The sequence below is a fragment of the Herpailurus yagouaroundi genome, unplaced genomic scaffold, assembly GCF_014898765.1.
Source record: "Herpailurus yagouaroundi ecotype Mexico unplaced genomic scaffold, PumYag 222, whole genome shotgun sequence".
NCBI classification, from domain to species: Eukaryota; Metazoa; Chordata; class Mammalia; order Carnivora; family Felidae; genus Herpailurus; species Herpailurus yagouaroundi.
Genome location: NW_024412453.1, coordinates 16063131 through 16084107, shown reverse-complemented (window position 1 = coordinate 16084107; position 20977 = coordinate 16063131). Strand labels below are relative to the sequence as shown.

The 20977-nt window shown below is 50.8% G+C and overlaps 3 protein-coding genes and 1 non-coding gene across 7 annotated transcripts in view; 2 read left to right on the top strand and 2 right to left on the bottom strand.

Annotated features, from left to right (window-relative positions):
• DNAJA3 (DnaJ heat shock protein family (Hsp40) member A3) overlaps positions 1-4546 on the top strand; it is a 29843-nt gene extending 25297 nt beyond the window's left edge. Inside the window, exons 11-12 of one of the 2 annotated variants that reach the window (XM_040459135.1) lie at positions 2551-2667; positions 3322-4546. In XM_040459135.1, the coding sequence (XP_040315069.1) occupies positions 2551-2654 (104 nt within the window). In that variant the 3' untranslated portion in view covers positions 2655-2667; positions 3322-4546. The remainder of the gene's footprint in view (positions 1-2550; positions 2668-3321) is intronic. The other variant, XM_040459136.1, reaches the window with a different exon arrangement.
• A 1485-nt stretch (positions 4547-6031) lies between these two features.
• TRNAR-CCU (transfer RNA arginine (anticodon CCU)) lies at positions 6032-6103 on the bottom strand. The gene has a single exon. It is a non-coding gene; the product is annotated as a tRNA-Arg (tRNA).
• A 4158-nt stretch (positions 6104-10261) lies between these two features.
• NMRAL1 (NmrA like redox sensor 1) lies at positions 10262-19991 on the bottom strand. 3 transcript variants are annotated; one of them, XM_040459144.1, is made up of 6 exons: positions 19707-19725; positions 19070-19142; positions 15844-16082; positions 13221-13470; positions 11973-12163; positions 10262-10550 (listed from the first exon to the last, which is right to left on the bottom strand). In XM_040459144.1, the coding sequence occupies exons 2-6, from the start codon at positions 19107-19109 to the stop codon at positions 10371-10373; spliced, it is 900 nt and encodes a 299-aa protein (XP_040315078.1). In that variant the 5' UTR covers positions 19110-19142; positions 19707-19725; the 3' UTR covers positions 10262-10370. The 3 variants fall into 3 exon arrangements, with proteins under 3 accessions (XP_040315078.1, XP_040315080.1, XP_040315079.1); XM_040459146.1 differs by lacking the exon at positions 19707-19725 and adding an exon at positions 19469-19575; XM_040459145.1 differs by lacking the exon at positions 15844-16082 and having other exon boundaries at positions 19707-19991.
• A 193-nt stretch (positions 19992-20184) lies between these two features.
• The window catches only part of HMOX2 (heme oxygenase 2), a 33979-nt gene continuing 33186 nt past the window's right edge, over positions 20185-20977 (top strand). Inside the window, exon 1 of the mRNA XM_040459140.1 lies at positions 20185-20297. The gene's annotated coding sequence lies outside the window, so the exon portion shown is untranslated. The remainder of the gene's footprint in view (positions 20298-20977) is intronic.

Here is a 20977-nt window from a genome sequence, read left to right as displayed (position 1 = left end):
CTGGAGTGGGCATTTCCTCTTTATTCTAAAGGCACAAGTGACATGCTGGCTGTATTTAAAGAAGCTTTAGAAGCACAGTGCCTTTGTTTGTATCCTGTCCTGAGACCAGAAGGCATCTGAGTGTCCGCAACATCCGTAAGGACACATCCCTCCTCCTGTCCTAGGTTAGAAAAACAGTGTGTATATAGACTTTGTCATCTATGTGTGTAGTTTAGTCCTGACATTTGGTTCAGAATTTTAAATTTAGTGCTTATAGCCTTTGATGTCCCTGCCAGTAAACCTTACTCCTGAAGGAGTCCTTTTATCCAAATTTAAAATAGAGGTAAGACCTGAGTTCCTGGTGGTAGGGGGTGATCTGGCATGTTTGCGTTTTGTTGTTTTATTTTTGTTGTTGTGAATCATTAACCTGTTAACTGGTTGCTTATTCTGGGGCCTTTGGCCACTGTGGCTCACATACCTATAGCCATGGGGGCATCACCGTTTCCCACCTTCTGGATGATGATGACAGCAGAGTTGCGGGGAAGAGGGTGACGGCAGTCTGAGTTTCTGTGCCCTGTTGTGACTCGTAGTTAACAGCTTGGCAACGGACGAGGCAAGGCCCCACTCTGCCCTTACCATCTGTAAAGGCTTGGGCAAATTACTTCAGCTCTCCAGGCCTCAGCTTTACCATCTGTAAGTTGGAAATGATAGCAGCCTGTATTTCATAGGGTTCTTACGTGATTAAATGAGATCACGTAAGTAAAGCATTTGACACAGTATGTGGCACACATTAAAAGCTCTGTCAGCTATAACTCATAGTGATGCATGTGCACGCACAAAGGTCTGCCATTCCCAGAGCAAGGGCAAGATAAAATCAGTCCGTACTCTCCTCTCCTGTGTCCAGGGAGGCCCAGGAGTGATGGGAAATTTCTGGTTTGCGGGTTGCTTTGTGTGAGGAGGCTCTTTGTTACTTAAGCCATCACGTCAGAACGGATGTGAGGGACTAAGGGACTTGCAACCTGCAACCTGTGGCGGTGAGCACCTCTCACGGGGATCTGCTCTGGTGACTCTGCAGTGCCCGGGGTCCTCTGCTGGGGAACCCTGGGAGTCGGGGATCACTCAGCCACCTTGACTTTGGTGATAGCTCACACCTTGGTTAGCACATCCTTGTTTGGGGCTATTGCTCTCTCTGAAGACGTTTCTGAGCTCTGAGAGCATGCCAGGTCCACGAGACTGCCCAGGGTGCTGTACCCAGGGGCGACTCCACCCACCCCTGCTTGGAGCCTGGTGCCCAGAGCTTTGGGCCTCTTACTGATGAAGGCATCTTTTTTCTTTTTTCAATTAAAAAAAAAAAATGTTTACTTATTTTTGAGAGAGAGTGCGAGGGGGAGAGGAGCAGAGAGAGAGGGAGACACACAATCCCAAGCAGGTTCTAGGCTCTGAGCTGTCAGCACAGAGCCCGATGTGGGGCTTGAATCCACGAACCGTGAGATCATGACTTGAGCTGAAGTTGGACACTTAACTGACTGAGCCACCCAGGCGCCCCTCACTAATGATGGCATTTTAGACTGAGATCTTGGGAACCATGATCCTTTTTTACTGTGCTATGCACTGTACTTGGCATATACAACCTAGCATGTTAGAAACGTGCCCTGTGCTGAGTACAGGAGCTCATGGCAGAAGCTTGTCCTGCCTGCCTAGTGGTTGGCAGATCTTGAAAAGTACAGATTTATGCAGCATAGTTGATCTCCATAATCTCAGCTTGGGCCCTGAAAAAATGGCCAAGTAGCTTCCCTGTTTCTAGGGCATGTAGGGTCACATGCCCTTGACGGGGAGTTTGCCCAGGGACGCATAGGGTGCCCAACTGCTGTTGTTACAGGGAAGAAGTGCACGTGTCGTGGGATTCCACAAGGCAGTGAGTCCCTTCCCTGGGTGTCCCAGAGACCCCAGGTGCACACGTACGGAGCGTGGAAGCTGGTCATTTGGTCTTGGTACGTGTTCTTCACCTGCTTGGAGTCAGTGACTTGGTTGTTAGGAGCTTGGGCTCTGGCCCTCGCTGCTTGTGTTTGAACTCCATTCTCCCCACCACCTACCGGCTCTGAGACCTTGGGCAAACTATCTAATATAACTCTCTGTGCTTTTGTGGTTTCTGTTGTTGTTGTTTTGTTTTTTAATGTGTGAAATTTGTGTGTAAAGGATTGAGTGAGCTACTGTGGGATCTGTGTGGCCTGACCTGGAAGGCATATGGCACTTGGCAGTTGTTACAGTTGTTCAGGTGGAGTTAGCTGGTCACTGTCCTTCTCTCTGTCTTGTTTCCCTGTTGTGGGTCAGTGACTCGAGGAGCAGTTGGGATACACTGAATAAAGCACTGAGCGGCCCTTCTGCTTCAGTCACCTAACAGGCGAGGCCGCGTTGGCTGACCTGGGAGCCGCCCCCTCCCCTCTCGGGGTGGTGCTTGGCGGCTTCTTGAGTGGCAAGCCCCTGGGTGGCCAGTGTGGGTAGGCGGGGCCAGGGATGGGACTCCTGGAGGTGGCTCCCTTGACCCCAGTTCTTTCTGCTGTTTGTGCCCAGGTGGCAGGACCATGGATAGCTCCGCAGGAGGCAAGGCTAGGCCTGAGGCTGGGGAGGACAAGGAGGGATTCCTTTCCAAACTTAAGAAAATGTTTACCTCCTGATATCCCAGCCGAGGTAGGAAAACCCCGAGGTTTCTTCCCCCTTTGTTTCCCTCTGTGAACTAACCCTGTTTTCCTTCACCTTAACCAGTATCATACCCCCGTCTCCCTGCTCCCAGGTTTGGAAGGGTTGCCAGTGTAAGTTGTGGCGTATCTGGCTCCACTCAGAGCCAGGCCTCCCGGCCCGTGGAGAGGTCTGCATCAGGGCAGGGTGGTGGCGTTGGCCGGCGGTGCTGGGCGGAACCAGACTGCAGCGGCCGGCCTTCTGCCATGTCCACTTCTGCAGAGGTTGCACGGGGGGCTGCCTCACAGTCCTCCTTCCAGCAGCTTCCAGGGGGGCCACGTCCCACACTGGTGAGAACCAGGCTGCCCACAGTCACAGAGGGAGAGTCACAGCAGAGCCAGGCCTAGAACTCAGACCCCCTTCCCCCCCAACCTCCTGTGGAGTCATGTTCCCTGCCTGGGAGCCGCAGGGCCGTGTAAACCTCAGGGGGCTGCCACGAGTCGTGCTTGCTCACTGTGGTGTCTCGGGACTCACTTTTCTCTTGTTCTGGTCCCTGGTGTCTGGGACTCCTCGTGCAGCTCCTTCCCAGGGATGACAGAAGCTCACCCGCAGGGCGCCTTCTTCCTGCAGTGCTAGTGAACCGTGACCATTTGTGTCTTGGCTCAGGAAAACGGTCCACTGGGAACTAGGCCGGGAGCAGCAGCCCCTCCGCGTGGCCAGGGCCCTGGAAGGATTCTGGAACAGCAACACTGCGCCCTTGCCTGCAGAGGCCCTGGACCACCTTGGCGACAGCAAAACCATGTGACAACACACCTCTCCACGGACTAGTCATAGGGGACAGCCCCTGGGCAGTAGGGCGTGGCACCCATAAGGGATGGTGGAAGTTTCCCGTCCATGGGTAGGTAACTTGGCCTCTTCTAGCTCAGGCAGAGTAAAACAACTGGACATTTCTTGCAGAGCTAAAACTCTAATTTGGAATCAAAAGTGGTGGAGATATTAGTTAAAGAATTAAAGGCCATGCTTACAGCTTAAAAATGAAGCCTTAAGCTGCACTGAGTCATGAAGTGATTAATTTCCCTCTCAGCAAACCTCCGGGAGCTTCTGGAATGAGTCTTTTCTGCCAGATTGTCTTTTTGAGGAACCTGGAGCTTGCACACCCCACAGTGTCCTCCACCCCTCAGCCAGGACACCCTGTGCTCTTGTCGGAGTTTATGTCCCAAAGATCTCAAACAGCTGGAACGTAGGCGCCTTGGGGCCTGGGGACGCACGTACCAAGGGGGTCCCCAAAGATGTCATTCCTGACCATATGGGCCGAGATCTTTATCAGGACGGATAGTCCTTCCTTCCACCCTGTGTGGGGTGGCTTCTCGTCCCTGACTGTTGAGTTCTGTCGTCCTGGGGCAGGCGTTAAGGGGGACTCTTGCCCTTCTGCTCAACCCCAGCTGGTCACAGCTACAGCCCAGGGCCGACTAACAGCCTGTCACCCGAGAGGCCTGCCCCTCTGCCTGCCAGTGGCTTGGTTCTCACCACTCACATTGCTGACATCGGTTTTTAGAAGTGTGTGTAAACTACTCAGTGCTGAGAACTGCTGTCGTCTCTATAAATGTTTGTTCAGAAAAGGAAAGCACAGTCTGAGAGGTTGAAGGTTTCACCGTCCAGCCAGAGCAAAACACACTGTCCCCAGTCTCAGCTTGTAGGGTGTGCGGGCTCCACATGCTTCCAGATCCTCCCACTGGTAAGACAGGCTAATGGAGAAGGCTTACAAATAGTTTCCTTTTTGTTTTCCTTCATAATTTACAAAATAAAGCATCTATTACTGTGATCTAAGAATGTAAAATGATTCTGTATCCATGTAAATAAGATTACTGCAAAAAGTTATTTAAAGCCTAAATTGTGGTCATATTCTTCTTTGAAAGAGTACAAACTGCTTTTCACAGGGGGCTCAGCAGTGGGGTTGCTGATGTTCGTCTACACATGGGGGCCATCCCGCATCACCTCTGGCCTTCCTGGGGCCGCGCCCATCTACTGAGTCACTCCAGCCCAAGAGCACACGCGCCATGATGGCCACATGGTGCTCTGACAAATGCTGACCCTCCAAGATCCCAGTGCGGGGGGGCTTTCCATGAGACTATGCTTATTTGATTGAATGTTCTGGAATTCTCGGCGTGTAACTTTCTTTGGGGGCCACGAGAAGATGTGCAGTGTTGGCCTACTTGGGGCCCTGCATGTCACTGTCTTCCTTACTAGATTTTTTTTTTTCCTCCTCCATTATTTTCAGAGGAATGTTGTTGTTGTTTTTTTGCATTGAAGTTTTTGCTGATTGTAGTTTAACTGGTTTGGGCTCCCAGCCGAGGCTGTCCCACAGAAGCCCTGATGGCTGCACAGCTGCAGTGACCCTGAGCACATAGCTCAGACCCATCCCAGGGTTCCAGGCTGTGCACATGAGGTGTGAGAGCACTTGCTGGGCCGGGTGAAGACGTTGGGGAAGACCTTGTGGACACAAAGAGGCTGCGTGGTGACTTCGTGCCAGCATCAGATGCTTCTCCCTTCACCAGAATGGGCCCGGCACGGTCCTAGATCCCAGGTCCAGCGGTGGGACCTGGGCAGTGCCTCATGACAGCTTAAGTTTTCTTCCTGGAGAAGTCCAGCCAAATCCCATTCATGTCCTGTCTTTTGAAAGCAAAAGTCTGGAGGGAGACTTTGAAAGAGAAAGGTGGTTTTCTTGCTGGCCAGACACCATCCCTGCTGCACCAGGCCGTCCTTCCCCTGCTGGCCGGAAGGGGGCAGTGCAACACCTGCCCAATCAAGTCCCACTCAAGACTCAGATTGGGCTTCTTCCCACAGGAGGGTCTCGAGGCGTTAGTCTCCAGACTTTGCAGCCTCTGAGTTGAGGCTGGAACGTGAGACGAGGCCCTCAAAAATAGAAAAAAGTAACTCTGCCCCTGAGCCTTTGGGGATTGAGAGGAGTGGAAAGGTAGGTGGGTAGGGAGGATGGGGGAAGGCATGGTCACGTGTGGGTGATGAAGACCTGGGCACCGGACCTTGGCTCTATCACACAGGTGGGTCTCTGATCTGATATGTTTCTGACCTGGGCCATTCTCCTGAGGCTTCTGGGTTTAGGTGGACTTGAACTCCGCCTTCCTTGTCATGAAGACCCCCCTCAAAGACGAGAATCCTCTCCAGTCCCACACGCTTCTTGGCTACCGTGTGTCCAAGGATGGCCCTGCCCTCACTCTGCTCTCCTGCCACCCTGGGGCCTGTCCCCGAATTAAATGAACACTCGCACCTCTTGCAGAAGGCATGTCTTAGCACTGGGAAACCCGTACTTTGTATCTTGTAATTATTTATCTGTAGAAAGATTTTTAAGTAATCTCTACACCCAACATGGGGCTCGAACCCACACCCTGAGATCAGGAGTCGCTCGCTCTACCGACTGAGCCAGCCAGGCGCCCCAGATCTTTTAACCAAAAGTTGTATTTATTTGGCATGATCCTCATGAAGGGTCGCAGATGAGCCAGCCGGCAACTTTACATAAAGCGAGTGGGCCCTGACGTGCTTCCCAGTTGTGCAGAACCCAGGAGGCGGTGGGGGTGATGGACACTGGCTGCCCTGTCTCAAGGGGGTGGCTGTTCGGCTCCACCCGAGGGGGCCATGTGGGAATTCAGACTCTGTGCTACCAGATCGTCTGGTGCTCTGCAAGAGAAGCTGGGCATCCAGATTCTTCTGTGGAGATTTTAGTTACCTCATTTTTGGGGTTACCTATATTGTACAATTCACTCATTAAAGCATACAGTTTAGTGGATTTTAAGTCCAACGTTGTGCCTCCATCACCACAGTCCATTTTATTTTTTTATTTTATTAAGAATTTTTGGGGCACCCGGGTGGCTCAGTCAGTTAAGCATCCGACTTCAGCTCAGGTCATGATCTTACATTCCATGAGTTCAAGCCCCACGTCGGGCTCTGTGCTGATGGCTCAGAGCCTGGAGCCTGTTTCGGATTCTGTGTCTCCCTCTCTCTCTGCTGCTTCCTTGCTCATGCTCTGTCTCTCTGTGTCTCAAAAATAAATAAAAACATTAAAAAAAATTAAAAGAATTTTTTAGTGTTTATTATTTTTGAGAGAGAGAGAGGGTGAGTGGGGGGGGGGCAGAGAGAAAGATACACACATACAGAATCCAAAGCAGGCTCAGGCTCTGAGCTGTCAGCACAGAGCCTGAAGCGGGGCTCAAACCCAGGAGTTGCGAGATCATGACCTGAGCCGAAGTTGGGTACTTAACCAACTGAGCCATGCAGATGCCCCAGTTAATATATTTTTTAAATGGGTTTCTTATAGACATTTGATTGGATCTTGTTGTGTTTGTTTTGAGAGAGAAGCGGAGCAAGCAGGGTAGGGGCAGAGAGGCGGGGCAGAGAATCCCAAGCAGGCTCCACACTGATTGTGGAGCCTGACTCAGGGCTCGAACTCACAAACCATGAGATCGTGACCTGAGCCCAAACCAAGAGTTAGATGCTTAGCTGACTTAGCCATCCAGGTACCCCACCACAATCCATTTTAGAACATTTTCATCACCCTGAAGAGAAACCCCAATTCCATTAGCAGTCCTTCCCCATTTCCCCGGGTCCCTCAGACCCTGGCAGCCACAAACCCACTCCCCGTCTCTAGGATTCATCTACTCTGCACATTTCATGTGAATGGGATCATACAATATGTGGTGGCTCGTTTCCTTCTGGTTTCACTTAATACAGTGTCTCAGGCTTCATCCATGTTGTGGCACGGATGGGTACTTGTTCCTTTTTACAGCTGAGTCAATTCCATTCTGTGGATAGACCACTTTTGTTTTCCAGCCGTTCACTGATAGACATTCGGGTTATTTCCAGCATTTGACTATCATCAACAACGCTATGGAGTTGTCTCATTTTAAGATGTTGGCAGCGACTTACATAAGGTACTTGGGAGTCATCAAGCTCATAGAGACAAAGTAGAGTGGTTCGTGCAGGGGGAGGGGGAACGGGAAGCTAGTGTTTAACGGAGACAGTGTCAGTTTGGGAAGATAAAGTCCTGGAGAGGGATGCTGGTGAGGGCAGCACAATACTGTGAATGTAATTAATGCCACTGAATTATATGTACACTTAACAATGACTAAAATGGTAAATTTTCTTTATAGTTTACCAGTTAAGAAAATGAAAAATGTTGGCAGCAAACTAATGTATTTCAGGTACCAAATTTCAGAAAACCAGGCACACGTGGCATCCACCCAGCTGGGGACGCCTCCACCAGCAGATGTCGTGGTGCTAGGAGTCATCCCCTCCGTGTGGTGCTGACCCAGACTCCCCAGGGCTCTGTGAGCTGTGATCCACACATGCTTCCTCCCTGTAGTGATGCACAGGCGGGGCAGGAGCACCCTGGGCCAGGCAGGCACCTCGACTTGAGTATCCAGGGTATGGGAAGGGCCAGTTCCTCTCCAGCCCCATTTGGGGATCGATGGGGGCCAAGGGAACAGGATTGACATGAATGTCTATTACAGATCAGATGGTTTAAATACTAGGACTGTTGTCTTTTAACCCTCTGGCCCCACGTGCACAGCCCCCCCTCCTCCCGTACTATCAGCACCTCCACAAGAGTGGGACATTTGTTCCAACTGATGAACATCATTTATCTCCGAAGCCACGTTTTCATTAGGGTTTGCTCTTGGTGGTGTATATCCTATGGGTGTGGACAAATCTATTGTGACGTGTGTCCATTGTAATATCCTACAGAATAGTTCTACCACCTGGGATCTGGTTTTTGTGTGCAGTGTGGACAGCTCATAGCACATGGAGCATCCTGACTGTTGTCTATTTATTTCACTGGATTTGGGCTGTTCCCACTGAGATCCACTGCTTTGGCCACACTTGGGATGGGGGCAGGGAACAGGCTGAGGGCACTGGAGGCTAGCAGGGCTTGACCATGTGTCTCAGGAGGGGGAGAGTGACCCGGGATGTCAGACGCTGCTCTGCACAAATGATCTCATGGCATCCTCAGAACAGCTTGGCCAGGTAAGTGGACTGGCGAGGCTCAGCAACGTGCCCAGCTCCTATCCCTTTGGGCGAGGTGCGCCTGGAACCCGACGCAGGCTTGCTGGTTTGCTCTGCATCTGGGCACAGTGGACTCCTCCCAGGCTCTGTACTGACCACAGGCCACTCCAGGATCTCATCACAGTGACTCAGCCCCAAGCTGGTGAGTTTCCCAACCTCGGGTATGGGAGACTTGGGCGTCACATAGGGCTGGACGCAGATGGCCTCTCACATTCTATTGCTGATGCTGCTTGCCTTCCCGCCCTGTCTAGGGGCTTGCTGCCCTCCCCTTATACCTCAGTCTGTCCCTGTCCCCCAAAAGTAGGCCCCCTCCTCCCATTATTATTTGTGCTTCTTATTTAAAAAAAATTTTTTTTTAATGTTTATTTCTGAGAGCTAGAGAGAGAGAGAGAGAGAGAGAGAGAGAGAGAGACAGAATCCAAAGCAGGCTCCAGGCTCTGAGATGTCAGCACAGAGCCCAATGCAGGGCTTGAACTCACACACCACGAGATCATGACCTGAGCTGAAGTTGGATGCTCAACCGACTGAGCCACCCAGGTGCTCTCGTGCTTCCTATTTTCTGCAGCCCTATGTCAATCTATAACTATTCATGCATATCTGTATCTGGTTCTCCCACCAACCAAAGCTCTTCAAGGTAAAGACCATATCCTTTTTGATTAACATTGTTCACCTGGCACAGTGGTAAGCTGTCAGATGCTTTTTCAAGTCATCAATTAATGGATCAAATGAATTTGGTGGGACCGCTGTCAGTCTTCATGACTGCAGGTACCAAGGCTAAGGCAGGGTAGTAAAGAGCTGTGACGGACGATATGCAAATCCGTACAGGAAAAACATGGCTGCCGTGGAACCTCGGGCATCTGACCTGTGTTCTCTGGGTGTTCCTCCCTCTTCTGTAAAGTGAGCAGGAGAGGAGAGGTTGAACCACCCCTACCTTCCCGGTCCTATGTGGACACTACAGGCGAGGCAGTGCTTTCCCTTCCTTGGCTTTATTCCCCAGCCTTTGCTGTAAGCAGCGTGTTACTTTTTCTCAGTGGTGTGCAATTATGGTGACCTCTGGTCCGGTCTGTCACTGCCCTCCAGATGTTTTGCCTGGCCTGTTTTGAAGATGACCTACTTAGGGCTGCTGCCACTGGGGGGAGGAGAGACAAAGGGAGAAAGGGCCGGTCTTGCCGCCTTCAAGCTTCAAGAAAGAATGTGTGGTTGGCCTCACCAGCTCTCGGGAGATGAAGGCTGTATTTGCCTCGATGTCAAAAGGCATTGCTTATGGTTGGTATGCGGAATCCCCTCTGTCCTCAAACGTAGTACAAACAGTGGTCAGAGCCGCTCCTCTGGGCTGTGGTCACAGCACGGTCTCCCACCTGCCGGACTAAACTTACAGTTGCATTTAAGTTGTGTGTCTTCAGCCCTCGAGTCCCCTGCAAAGGGAGGGGGCAGCGTCTCCACCACTTGATGCTTCCTGTTGGGATATTCATGCCTCAGCAGCTGCCACCCCAACCCCAGTCCCTGAAACAAAGCCCTTTTCTTTTGGAAGCCATCTGTGAAAACAATGGCCTTTATTAAAAAAAATAACTTTTTGCAACACGAGAACGGATCACTGTGACTGTATCTCCTGTGCCCCCAGACAGGGCTGAGAGATGGCAGGGTCAGAGCCCAGCAAAGTCCCCTTTGTGCTGCTCCAGCCACTGGTCCAGTGTCTTGGCCTTGGGGTTGAGTCTCAGGGTCAGTTCGATGTCACGGTCAGGTTTCAGGGCATAGAAACGGAACATGTTGGCAAGGTCTCGGGCACCAGGGAAGTCATACTTCTCGTAGTCCTCTGGGGTCGTCTGGAAGCAGAGGGGAGTCTTTTGGGTCTGTCAGCATCACTAGCACCCCGGCTGTTGGCAACTCAGTACCAGCCCAGGTCCTTACCAGTAAGTTCATGTGAAAACCCCTCTACTAAAAAGATTAAAGTTCTAGGGGCGCCTGGGTGGCTCAGTCAGTTAAGCATCTGACTTTGGCTCAGGTCATGATCTCACGGTTTGTGAGTTCAAGCCCCACATCAGGCTCTGTGCTGTCAGCACAGAGCCCATTTTGGATCCTGTCTCCCCCCTCTCAAAATAAATAAATAAATGTAAAAAAAAAAAAAAAAAGATTAAAGCTAAAAAACCACTGTTCTAAGTCAACTTAAATCGTTCAAGGGGTGCCTGGCTGGTTCAGTCCAAAGAATGTGTGACTCTTGATCTCAGGGTTGTAAGTTCAAGCCCCACAGTGAGTGTAGAGATTACTTAAAAAAAATCATAAATGCTGTTCTTTTGAGATCAGAAGATGGAAACTTCTCAGCCCTTTCCAAACCAGAACTCTGCAAACATCACTTTCTTGCTCAAAAACCAAAGCTGTTCCCAGTTCCTGACCAAACTGAACCTGAACTCCTCAGCTCCTGAAATCTCCATGGTTGCCTCAGACTTTTGTTTAGATGTAATGCATGGCCATTTAGGGCACGTTTTCTAGAGCACCTCATTGCGCTAAGGAAGTGCTTACCTCGATTATTCTGTTAAATTCTGACAACCAAGGAAGGGAATTCTATTCATCCACCCGTTTTACAGATGAGGCTACTGAGGCAGAGAGGGTCAGGGATTGTGCCCAAGGCCCGCATGCTGGTGGGCCGTAAGGGCTGGGAGCAGGACCCCATTCTGGGGGTCTGACCCAACTGAGACATGCCCTGCCATGGCCTCCCCATCACTGCTCTGCTCGTGTCTTGGAACTCTATAGGTGGTTTCTGTCTTTTAATAACGTGGGAGTTTCTCAGACTTTAATAAGTCTTACTTCCATAATGGGAAGGACAAATAAGAAACAAGGCACCTAAGGGGAAGACGGAGGGTCAGCGGGGACACAGCCAGGCCAAGAGGAGGCAGGGATGGGGCCCATCTCTCTGGCCTCCTTCCCTGCCCAACACGCCCTGTGTGTTCACTCCTTGCCTTGGCCCCTAGTGTCCCCGCTTCCTAGAAACCTTCCTTGCCACTTAGTCAATTGCCTAAGCCAAAAACTTCTCTCAGTGGCCACCCGTGGCTCCCAAGAGCAGCATGACAAATGCTCACAGTGACGAACTGACTTTGCCCACAGAGTGGGGCAGCCCTAGATACCCTACCACTTCCCTACCAACCATAGCTCCCTCTGGGGATCAGAACGACCAGACCCGGGCTGCCGGAGCACCCTGGTGGGAGCTGGGACATCACCCAGCCTGGGCCCGGGGGGCAGCAGGGGCCCACCTTGGCACTGCGCACGGCCTTGCCGGTGTGCTTGGAGAGCAGGGCGGCATACTCTTCAGCCGTATGCCTGCAGGTACTGAGCCCGATGTTCCGGCCGATGTATTCTTCTGGCATCTTTAGGAGGCTTAGCACCACGGGACCCAGGTCGGTCACAGATATGCCGTCCATGGGCACATCACCCATGGGCAAGCCTGGGAGGGAAGTGGGGGGAAGAGGGATGTGCTGGGGTTGTGGCTGATGTTCCCAGCCCATGGCCCAGCCCATCGCCCAGACACGTGCACACGTCAGCACCCTCCGGTGTCTGTGGCGGCAGCAAGGCAGTGCAGCTCAGTAAGGAAACGGGATCCAATCCGAGCTCTGCCACCCTGACGGTCCCCTGTTGACACCCTGAGCCCTTGTTACTCCATTTATAGAGTGGAGGGAACCCGGGACCTACGACCCCCTCAGGGCTAAGACCAGAACAGGAAGGAAATGGAGGGGCTGTTCCCAAGACACTGGACCCAGGGCACCTGGTCATATCTGGAATTCCTGCCGTGGAAAACCAAGTCTGCTAACAGGAGTGCTAGAGAGTCAAGGCCAGGGCCTGGACCAGAGCAGCACATGGCAGGTGCTCCATAAATGTGCTGAATTACTAGTGATTCCACCTGCCATGGTGGTCTGGTGGAGAGCAGGGCAATGTCTAGATTAGCGCCAGGAGCACGTGGGTCCTGCCACATTCCTCGCCCAGGCGAAGGGGCCACCGCAGCTGCCCGTTCAGGTCACCCAAAGACCTTGTAGGGACAGAGCTCCAACCAGAGACGGAACACAAGAGGGATCCCCGACCAGCTTTGCAAACTATAAAGGGCGGTGCCAGTGTGCCAACACTAGGACCAGACTGCTCACCCTCCCTGCTGGGCAGGACTCAAGTGAGGGTGAGCCTGTGTTCATGCAGAGGGTGAGGGGTGGTTGGGTCAGGACACCGACCTCACTGGACCTGACCTTCCCAACTCTCTTACTTCTGAAGGAAAAGTAACAAGTGCGCTCTGTAAAGCATCGCATCACTGCCTCTTGGCAGATTTTCTCAACGCCCCTGCAAAGGTCAGTTATGGCCATTTCACAGAGCAGGAAGCAGAGGCCCAGTGTCACAGGCCTGACGCTAGAGAACCAGGGCTTGGACCCGGAACCATCTGAGGACTAGCCAGCTTTCTCCAACACCCACTGCTCCCCTCGGTGACAGCGGATGCTCGAGAAGGGAGGAAGGGCACTCACTCAGCAAGTAGCTCTTTCCATCCGGAGCTTTCTGGGGCAGGAAGTAGGAGAGCAGGTTCTCAAAATAGCAGGCCAGCCGCACGCTGGTCATGGGAACTCCGATGTCCCGGAAATATTCCTCCACCTCCCCTTTGCCGTCAAAGTGGCCCGCTGCCAGCCTCCCGGCCGTTAGCTTCCTGATGTTCTCCAAGCCACTGTAGACCACGTAGCGAAGGCCCAGGCGCTTGGCCACATCGGCCAGCAGCTTTCCCTGGTGGGCAGGAAAGGAGAAATCACAGAGCTGAGAGGGAAGAAGTGTATCCCCAGCCACAGCCCTGACTCTCCTGCCCTGGTTGCCACCGTGCCTGATGCAAAGAGGCCAACACCACTTCACCCTTGTCCCTCTCCTGGAACAATGCTCACACGTGGTTCCACACGTGGACTGTGAGCCTTCTACCTTAGCATCCCTTCTCTAGATCATCTGGGTTGTCCTACTTCTCAATATGCTCAACTGCGGCCCACGTGTGTGCATTATGACAGGAGGGGTGGAAGGTCAGGAGAGGGCCACACAGAGGTCTCCCAGCTCGGCCTACTCCGTGTAAAGCCACCGTCGATGGAAGGCCCCAGCAGTCCGCTAGGGAGGTGGTACAGCTCAGCAATTAGGCACACAGACTGCTCAGGTGCTACCCGGGGCTGTGATGCACTTAACTGTCAGTTAAACAGGGAGAGCCACACCACCTGCTGCATAAGGATGTGTTGGATGGTGGCCTCCAGAAAGATGTGTCCATGTCCTAACCTCCAGAACCTGTGAACGTGACCTTACTTGGGAAAAGAAATCTGCAGGTAGAACTAAGGATGATTCCAGGTGGGTTCTCAATCTGATGACAAGCATCCCTACAAGAGACCGAAGAGAACACACAGAGGAGAAGGCCCTGCGTGAAGGCAGAGATTGGGGTGAGGTGGCCATGAGGAGAGCCAGCAGCCACCAAAAGCTGGAAGAGGCAAGGAGTGGAATCACGCTTAGAGTCTCCTTCTGGAGGTTCCTGGATTTTCGACTTCTGGCCCCCAGAATGAGAGTAAATTCCTGTCGTTTGAGCCAGCTGGCTGGTTATGGCAGCCACGGGACATGAACCCAGGCCATCAGGATAATGACCTAACATTCCCTCCATCAACCAGAGAAGCTGTCCTTCTCTACTCTATGGGAAGGGCTCCCCTGTAAGTGGATTCAAAGAAAATGTCAAGGCTGAAAACAACTTTAAAGACCAGTGGGCCCGTCCAGTCTCCCTTTATTTTACAAAGGCCTTTTTTTCCCCTAATAAAGCCCAGGGCAGGGAAGGTCCATGTCTAGAGCAGAGCTGCAGCTGGTCATGGACGAGGGAGGACTGAAAGATGAAGTGACAGACAGCCGGGGCCTCTCCTCTGCCACCAACAATATGTCCCACAGATACCTGAGTCTATGTGACAGGCTCTGTGAGAGTGTCCCCATCCTCAGGGCGACGGACGGCTATGTCTCATGTTCTCCGTCCCATATTCCTCCCCCTGCCACCTGGGCTCCATAACTAGAGAGAATGTGGGTGGAAAACAATAAACAGAAACATACAACATACAAAGGGGACATGGGCTTTCTGGGATGATGGAAATGTATTTTGATTAGATTGGTAATATGTGGGTTTATTTAGGAGTGCTTGGGTGGCTCAGTCAGTTAAGCATCAGGCTCTTGATTTCAGCTCAGGTCATGATCTTGCTGTTCGTGAGACGGAGCCCCATGTTGAGCTCTGCAGTGACAGCACAGAGCCTGATTGGGATTCTCACTCTCTCTCTCCCCCTCTATACCCACCCCCCTAATAAATAACTAAGCTTAAAAATATATATATGAGTACATTGATTTTCAAATTCCATCAAACTATACAATTAAAATGTGTGCATCTTATTTCCAGGAAATTATGGGTCAACAGAGTTGTTTTTCTAGAAAGTGTAAAAAGTCAATGGATGACAAAGTAGATTATTGGTTGCTTGGGGCTGGGGGGAAGGAAGAATGGGGAATAACTGCTAATAGATAAAGGTTTCTTTTTGTGGTGATGAAAACATTCTAGAATTAGGTAGGTAACAGTGATGGCTGCACAATATATACATATATATACGTATGTGTATATATATACATATGTATGCATACACATTGAATTAGACACTTTGAAAAGGCATAGTGTATAGTACTTGAATGATATCTTAAAAAAAATCAGGGGGCCTGGGTGGCTCAGTTGATTGAGCACTCAACTCTTGGTTTGACTCAGGTCATGATCTCACAGATCATGAGTTCAAACCCCGCACTGGGCTCTGTGCTGACAGCGCGGAGCCTGCTTGGGATTCTCTCTCCCTCTCTCTCCGCTCACTCTCTCTCTTTCAAAATAAATAAATACACTTTAAAAATTAAAATAAAAACCACCAGAAAAGAAAGCAGCTGCCTCCTATCCTCATTAAAGTCCAGGTGGACTGCATGGAACAGGAGGGGAAAGGTCTGCAGTGGTCAGTGGGTCACAGGCAGGGTCAGTCCCTTTCTAACAAGTTGGAGCTGCCTCCCAGGGAGCTCCTAGTGAGATGCCCTGCTCCTAGCCCGGCCTCCCCACGCCCTCCCCCCTGCCCTCACCTGCTTGACCTCCTGCTCCTGGCTGCAGTTCTCCCAGTAGTTGGTCACGATGAAGGTAGCATGGGCCCCGGTCAGGGCCAGCTCCATGCTGGCCTCGTCATCCTGGTCTCCCCGCACCACTTCTGCACCCTGCAGCCTCAGCTCCCTTGCTGCCCTCTGCCTAGGGTCTCGAGTGACCACTCGGACCCTGAATGTCCCATCTTCCAGGAGCGTCCGGGCCACTGAGCCTCCCTGAGCACCTGCGAAGAGTCAGAAAGGCCTGCGGGAATGGGCCTGCCTGGGAGTCTGGCTGAGGGGAAGCCCCTCAAAGCCCCTCAGGGAAGGCTCCATTACAGCCAGACGCCCAGGCCCTTTCCACCTGTGATCCTCATGAAGTGCCTTACACCGTTAAAAAAAATAACAGCTTTATTGAGATAGAATCCGCTCACCTTTTAGAGGGTATACGGTTTACATTTATTTAAAAAATATTTTGGCAAATCCATACTAGTGGGCTGATTTTAGCCAGAGTAAACAGATACCTCTATGAGGCAGCTGAGACTTGTGCTGCCCTCCACACACCAGACTTGCCTGGAATTTCACCGGTAAGACTCACTGCTTCAAGTTAAATAAATAAGGAAAGTGTACAGTGCAGTGGGTTTTTGTTTTTTTGTATATTCAGAGCATGCAACCATCATCCCAGTCAATTTTAGAATATTTCGTGCCCCCTAAAAGAAAACCCACACCCATCAGCAGTCACTCTCCATTCCCCTCCCTCTCAGCCCTGGCAGAGCACTCATGTACCTTCTGTCTGTATTGATCTGTCTCTATGGATCTGACTATTCTGGACATTTCACACAAATGGAATCATGTAACATGTAGCTACTGTGTCTGGCTTCTTTCACTCAGCATACGGTTTCCAAAGTTCATCAATGTTTTAGCATCAAACCTTTTGTAAAATGTTTAAAATGGGCGCTTGGGTGGCTCAGTTGGTTAAGTGTCTGACTTCGGCTCAGGTCATGATCTTAGGGTTGTGAGTTCAAGCGCCGCAGCGGGCTCGCTGCTGACAATGCAGAGCCTGCTTGGGACTCTCTCTCTCCCTCTCTCTGCCCCTCCCCTGCTCACGCTCACTCTCTTTAAAATAAATAAACATTAAAAAAAAAGATAAAAAATAAAATGCATTACAAGGGCAGCTGACCGGCTTAGTAAATAAAGCATGCAACTCAAAGTCGGGGAGTTCAAGTCCCACTTTGGGAGCAGAGTTTACTTGTAAAAAAAATAAATCTATTATAAAATATTTAGCACATACACAAAGGCATGCCAACACCCATGTACCCACTGCTTAGCTTAAGAAATAAAGTATTACCTACATCTTTTCTCTAAAAGACTGAGGGGCGCCTGGCTGGTTCAGCTGGAAGAGCATGCAACTCTTGATCTCGGGGTAGTGAGTTTGAGCCCCATGTTGGGTACACAGATTACTTAAGAGAAAATTACAAAAAGTAAAATCATCAAAAGGAAGAAAATAAAAAATCATCCATAAATACATGTACGAGAAAAGTGAATGCAGTACTACGTGCAATAGTGGAAATTTGTAGAAACAAGATGTCCTTTGGTAAGAATCTGGTTAAGGAAGTGATCAATCCACGCCAAAGTAATCACTGGCAGATTGGCAGATCTGTGCGTATGACTTGGACAGGTGAACGTGACCTATCCTGGAGTGGAAAAGGGAAGCTGCAGAACCACAACAACCTTCACACAGTACTGCTGAGAACAGAAAATGGGGCAGTCACTTTCGAAGAGTCTGGAAGTTTCTCAAGGTGCTAAGCACAGAGTTACCCTATGATCCAGCAATTCCATTCTAGATATATGCCCAAGAAAATTAAAAACATGTTCACACAAAAACCTGTGCATGAACGTTCACTACATTGTTTGCAAAAGCCAAGAGCTGGAAACAAGCCAAACATCCAGCAATGGAAGAGATCAACACAATGCAGCCTACCCATAAAACGGAATATTATTCAGACATAAAAGAGGAATGGAGTACTGACACCTGCTACAAAATGGATGAACCTCAAAAACACGATGCCGAGTCAAGGAAGCCAGGCATAAAAGGCCACAGAGTGTATGATTTAATTTATATGAAATGTCCAGAATGGACAAATCTACAGATCGAGAGTAGACTGATGGCTGCCAAAGGCTGAGGAAAGTTGAAGAAACTGACAGTAAAGTAACTGCTGGTGGGTGTGAGGCTTCTTTTGGGAGTGATGAGATGACCTTGTTCCAAAACTGCCAAGGATGAGCGTAAAGCTCTGTGAATATACCAGAAACCAGTGAATTGCACACTTTATTTTTAAGTTTATTTTGAGGGGCACCTGGGTGGTTCAGTTGGTTCAGCCTCCAACTTCAGCTCAGGCCATGATCTCATGGGTGGTGGGTTCGAGCCCTGCAACCGGCTGTGTCAGCACAGAGCTCAGAGCCTGGTGCCTGCTTTGGATCTGTCTGTCTGTCTGTCTCTCTCTCGCTGACCCTCCCCTGCTCACGCTCTGTCTCTCCCTCTCTCAAAGGTAATAAACATTAAAAAATTTTTTTGAATAAGAATATTTGTAAGTATTTATTTTGAGAGAGCAAGTGGGGGAGGGGCAGAGAGAGGGAGAGCAAGAGAATCCTAAGCAGGTTCTGCACTGTCAGTGCAGAGCCCCCAGGTGGGGCTGGAACTCACCAACCTGGGGATCATGACCTGAGCCAAAGTCGGAGGCTTAACCGACTGAGCCAACGAGGCTCCCAAAAACCAGCGAACTGCACACTTTAAATGGGTGAAATGTATATGTGATTTAGATCTTAAGCTGGTACACATATTTAAAAACATACAGTACAAAAAAGAACAAAACATGATAGCAAGACACTTGGCCGTTAAAAAAAAAATCTTTGTACATATCTAATCTGGTAGGATACTCAAGAAACGATGACAGAGATGGATGGGGTTGCTGAGACAGAAGTAGGAGGGAGATTTAATTTTGGTATTATGTGCAACTGTCACTTTTTCAAGAAATTAAAGTAATTATTATTATTATTATTATTATTATTATTATTATTATTTTAATTCAAACAGAATGTGCTCCCAGGTCCTGCTCCAGGGTCCCTGGCAGGGTCAGGGGTCCGGGCCACAGGACCCTCCTTCCAGCCCTGCCCCACCCCCACCCCACCCCCCTCGGTCTCCCAGGCTCTGCGGGGAGGCGCTGGGCTCGCTCACCTGTGGCTCCAAACACCACCACCAGTTTCTTGTCCGCCATGCGGGCCGGAGCGGGAAGTGCGGTCCCTGAAGCCTGGGAACCGTGGGACGCTCGGGTTGGCGAAGAGGACAGGGGTCCCCGCCTGGGACCACCCCGGGAGCGCACTGCGTGGGGCCGACGGGCGACCACCCCGGGAGCGCACTGCGTGGGCCCGACGGGCGGCCAGCCCGGGAGAAGTCGGGGCCCCGCGACCCCCGGCCCGCTCCGCCCCCTCTCCGCGCCGGACACCCCGGCGCGGTGGCCCGGGCCTGCGGTACCTCCTTGCCTCAGACCAGGCGGGAAACTAAGGAGGAGGGAACAAGGGCCCCGGAATTTGCAGCCGAGTCCACCGCCGCGGGTGGGGGGAGGAGGGGTGGAACCTGAGAAGGCGGGTCCCGCCCGCAGCTCCAGCCTCGTCCTGGAAAAGCCACGCCCTCTAGGCCGTCCTGCGTGAGGGGACCCCAGGCCGCGCGGCTTCTGAACTCGCACCGTCCCGGCGCTGTTGGCGCGCGGAGCTGACCCACCACCCCCGTGGCGGGCGCGGATGGTTCGTCCCACCCAGGCTAGAATTCTCGCGGCGAGCAGCCCCACGGGCGTGCAGAAACCGGATTTGCGGACCTCGGGGCTCTTCTGAGTTCGCGTGCGGAGCGGGTTAGCGGGATGCTGGCGCTGAAGCCTGCGGAAGCCGAAAACCAAGACCAGAAACAGAAACGCACGTCTTTATCCTGCATGAACATCTGAACTTGCAGATATAGGTGTCACCTAAGGATAATTAAATCTGCATCTGGGACTCTCAACACCCAAGGCCTGAACTCATGTTTGAGGTTGCTTCTAGTTGTACGGATTTGAATTATTTTTTTACAGAAAAAGTGAGATTTCTTTGTGTTCAACTAAAACACTCCTCTCCTGTCGCTCCTCACCTGAAAATTTATTAATGGATAAGAGCTTTCATTGTTTTTTCTTTCATTCACTCACTCCTTCCAAAATGTATTGACCCGTCCAGGAATGTCATCTTCATAACATCAGGTACATCTCTGTATTCACTGCTAAATTTCCAGCACTTAGCAGAGCACCTGGCACGTAGGCGCTCAGTAAATATTTGTTGATTGACCTGTTGTCTAAATACCCTGGCACTGGAGTTACCGGGAAACCCAACTAAATCTGCTGCTGTTTCCCCCAATCTACTGGTGGAGATAACTAACCCACAAGGTAATGTGCATTTTAGGCTTCCTTATGTTTTATCATTTTTAATTTTTTTTAATGTTTATTTTTGAGACAACGCAAGAGACAGAGTGCAAGCGGCCAAGGGGCAGACAGAGGTAGACACAGAATCTGAAGCAGGCTCCAGGCTCTGAGCTTCAGCTCAGAGCCTGACGCGAGGAACGAACTCACAAACCATGAGATCATGACCTGAGCCGAAGTCAGACACTTAACCGACTGAGCCACTCAGGTGCCCCTGTTTTATCATTTTTAAATGTTTTTGTAATGTGTAATTTATATGTAAAATATCAGTCTTTATTTATTATAAAATGCATGTATAAAGTTTTGCCTGGCTGGCTCAGTCTGTAGAGCATGTAACTCTTTATTCCCAGGTCATGAGTTCGAGCCTCACGTTGGGCTTAGAGATTACTTTAAAAAAGGAAATAAATAAATGAAATTCAAATGAGATAATGTGGGGCTTAGCTTATGCCTGACACACAGGGGAAGCTCAGAGAAGGATTCCCACTGTTATCATTATGAGCATGTCACTGGGCTGGGTGAATTGGCAAGAACTTTTCAGGAAGTCTTCCTCAGATATAAAGTCCCACAGGAAGCACAGAGTCTCAGCTAAGAACACCAGTCGGTAGCCAAATCTTTCCCCTCAGGCCTCAAGAGACCACTTGGTTGTG

Coding starts and splice junctions, on each gene's coding strand:
- NMRAL1 (XM_040459144.1), bottom strand. CDS start 19,109: ATGGCGGACAAGAAACTGGTGGTGGTGTTTGGAGCCACAG. Junction 16,083..19,069: donor GGTGGTGTTTGGAGCCACAG/GTGAGCGAGCCC, acceptor GACTCTTCGCAG/GTGCTCAGGGAGGCTCAGTG. Junction 13,471..15,843: donor AGGAGCAGGAGGTCAAGCAG/GTGAGGGCAGGG, acceptor CCTGCCCACCAG/GGAAAGCTGCTGGCCGATGT.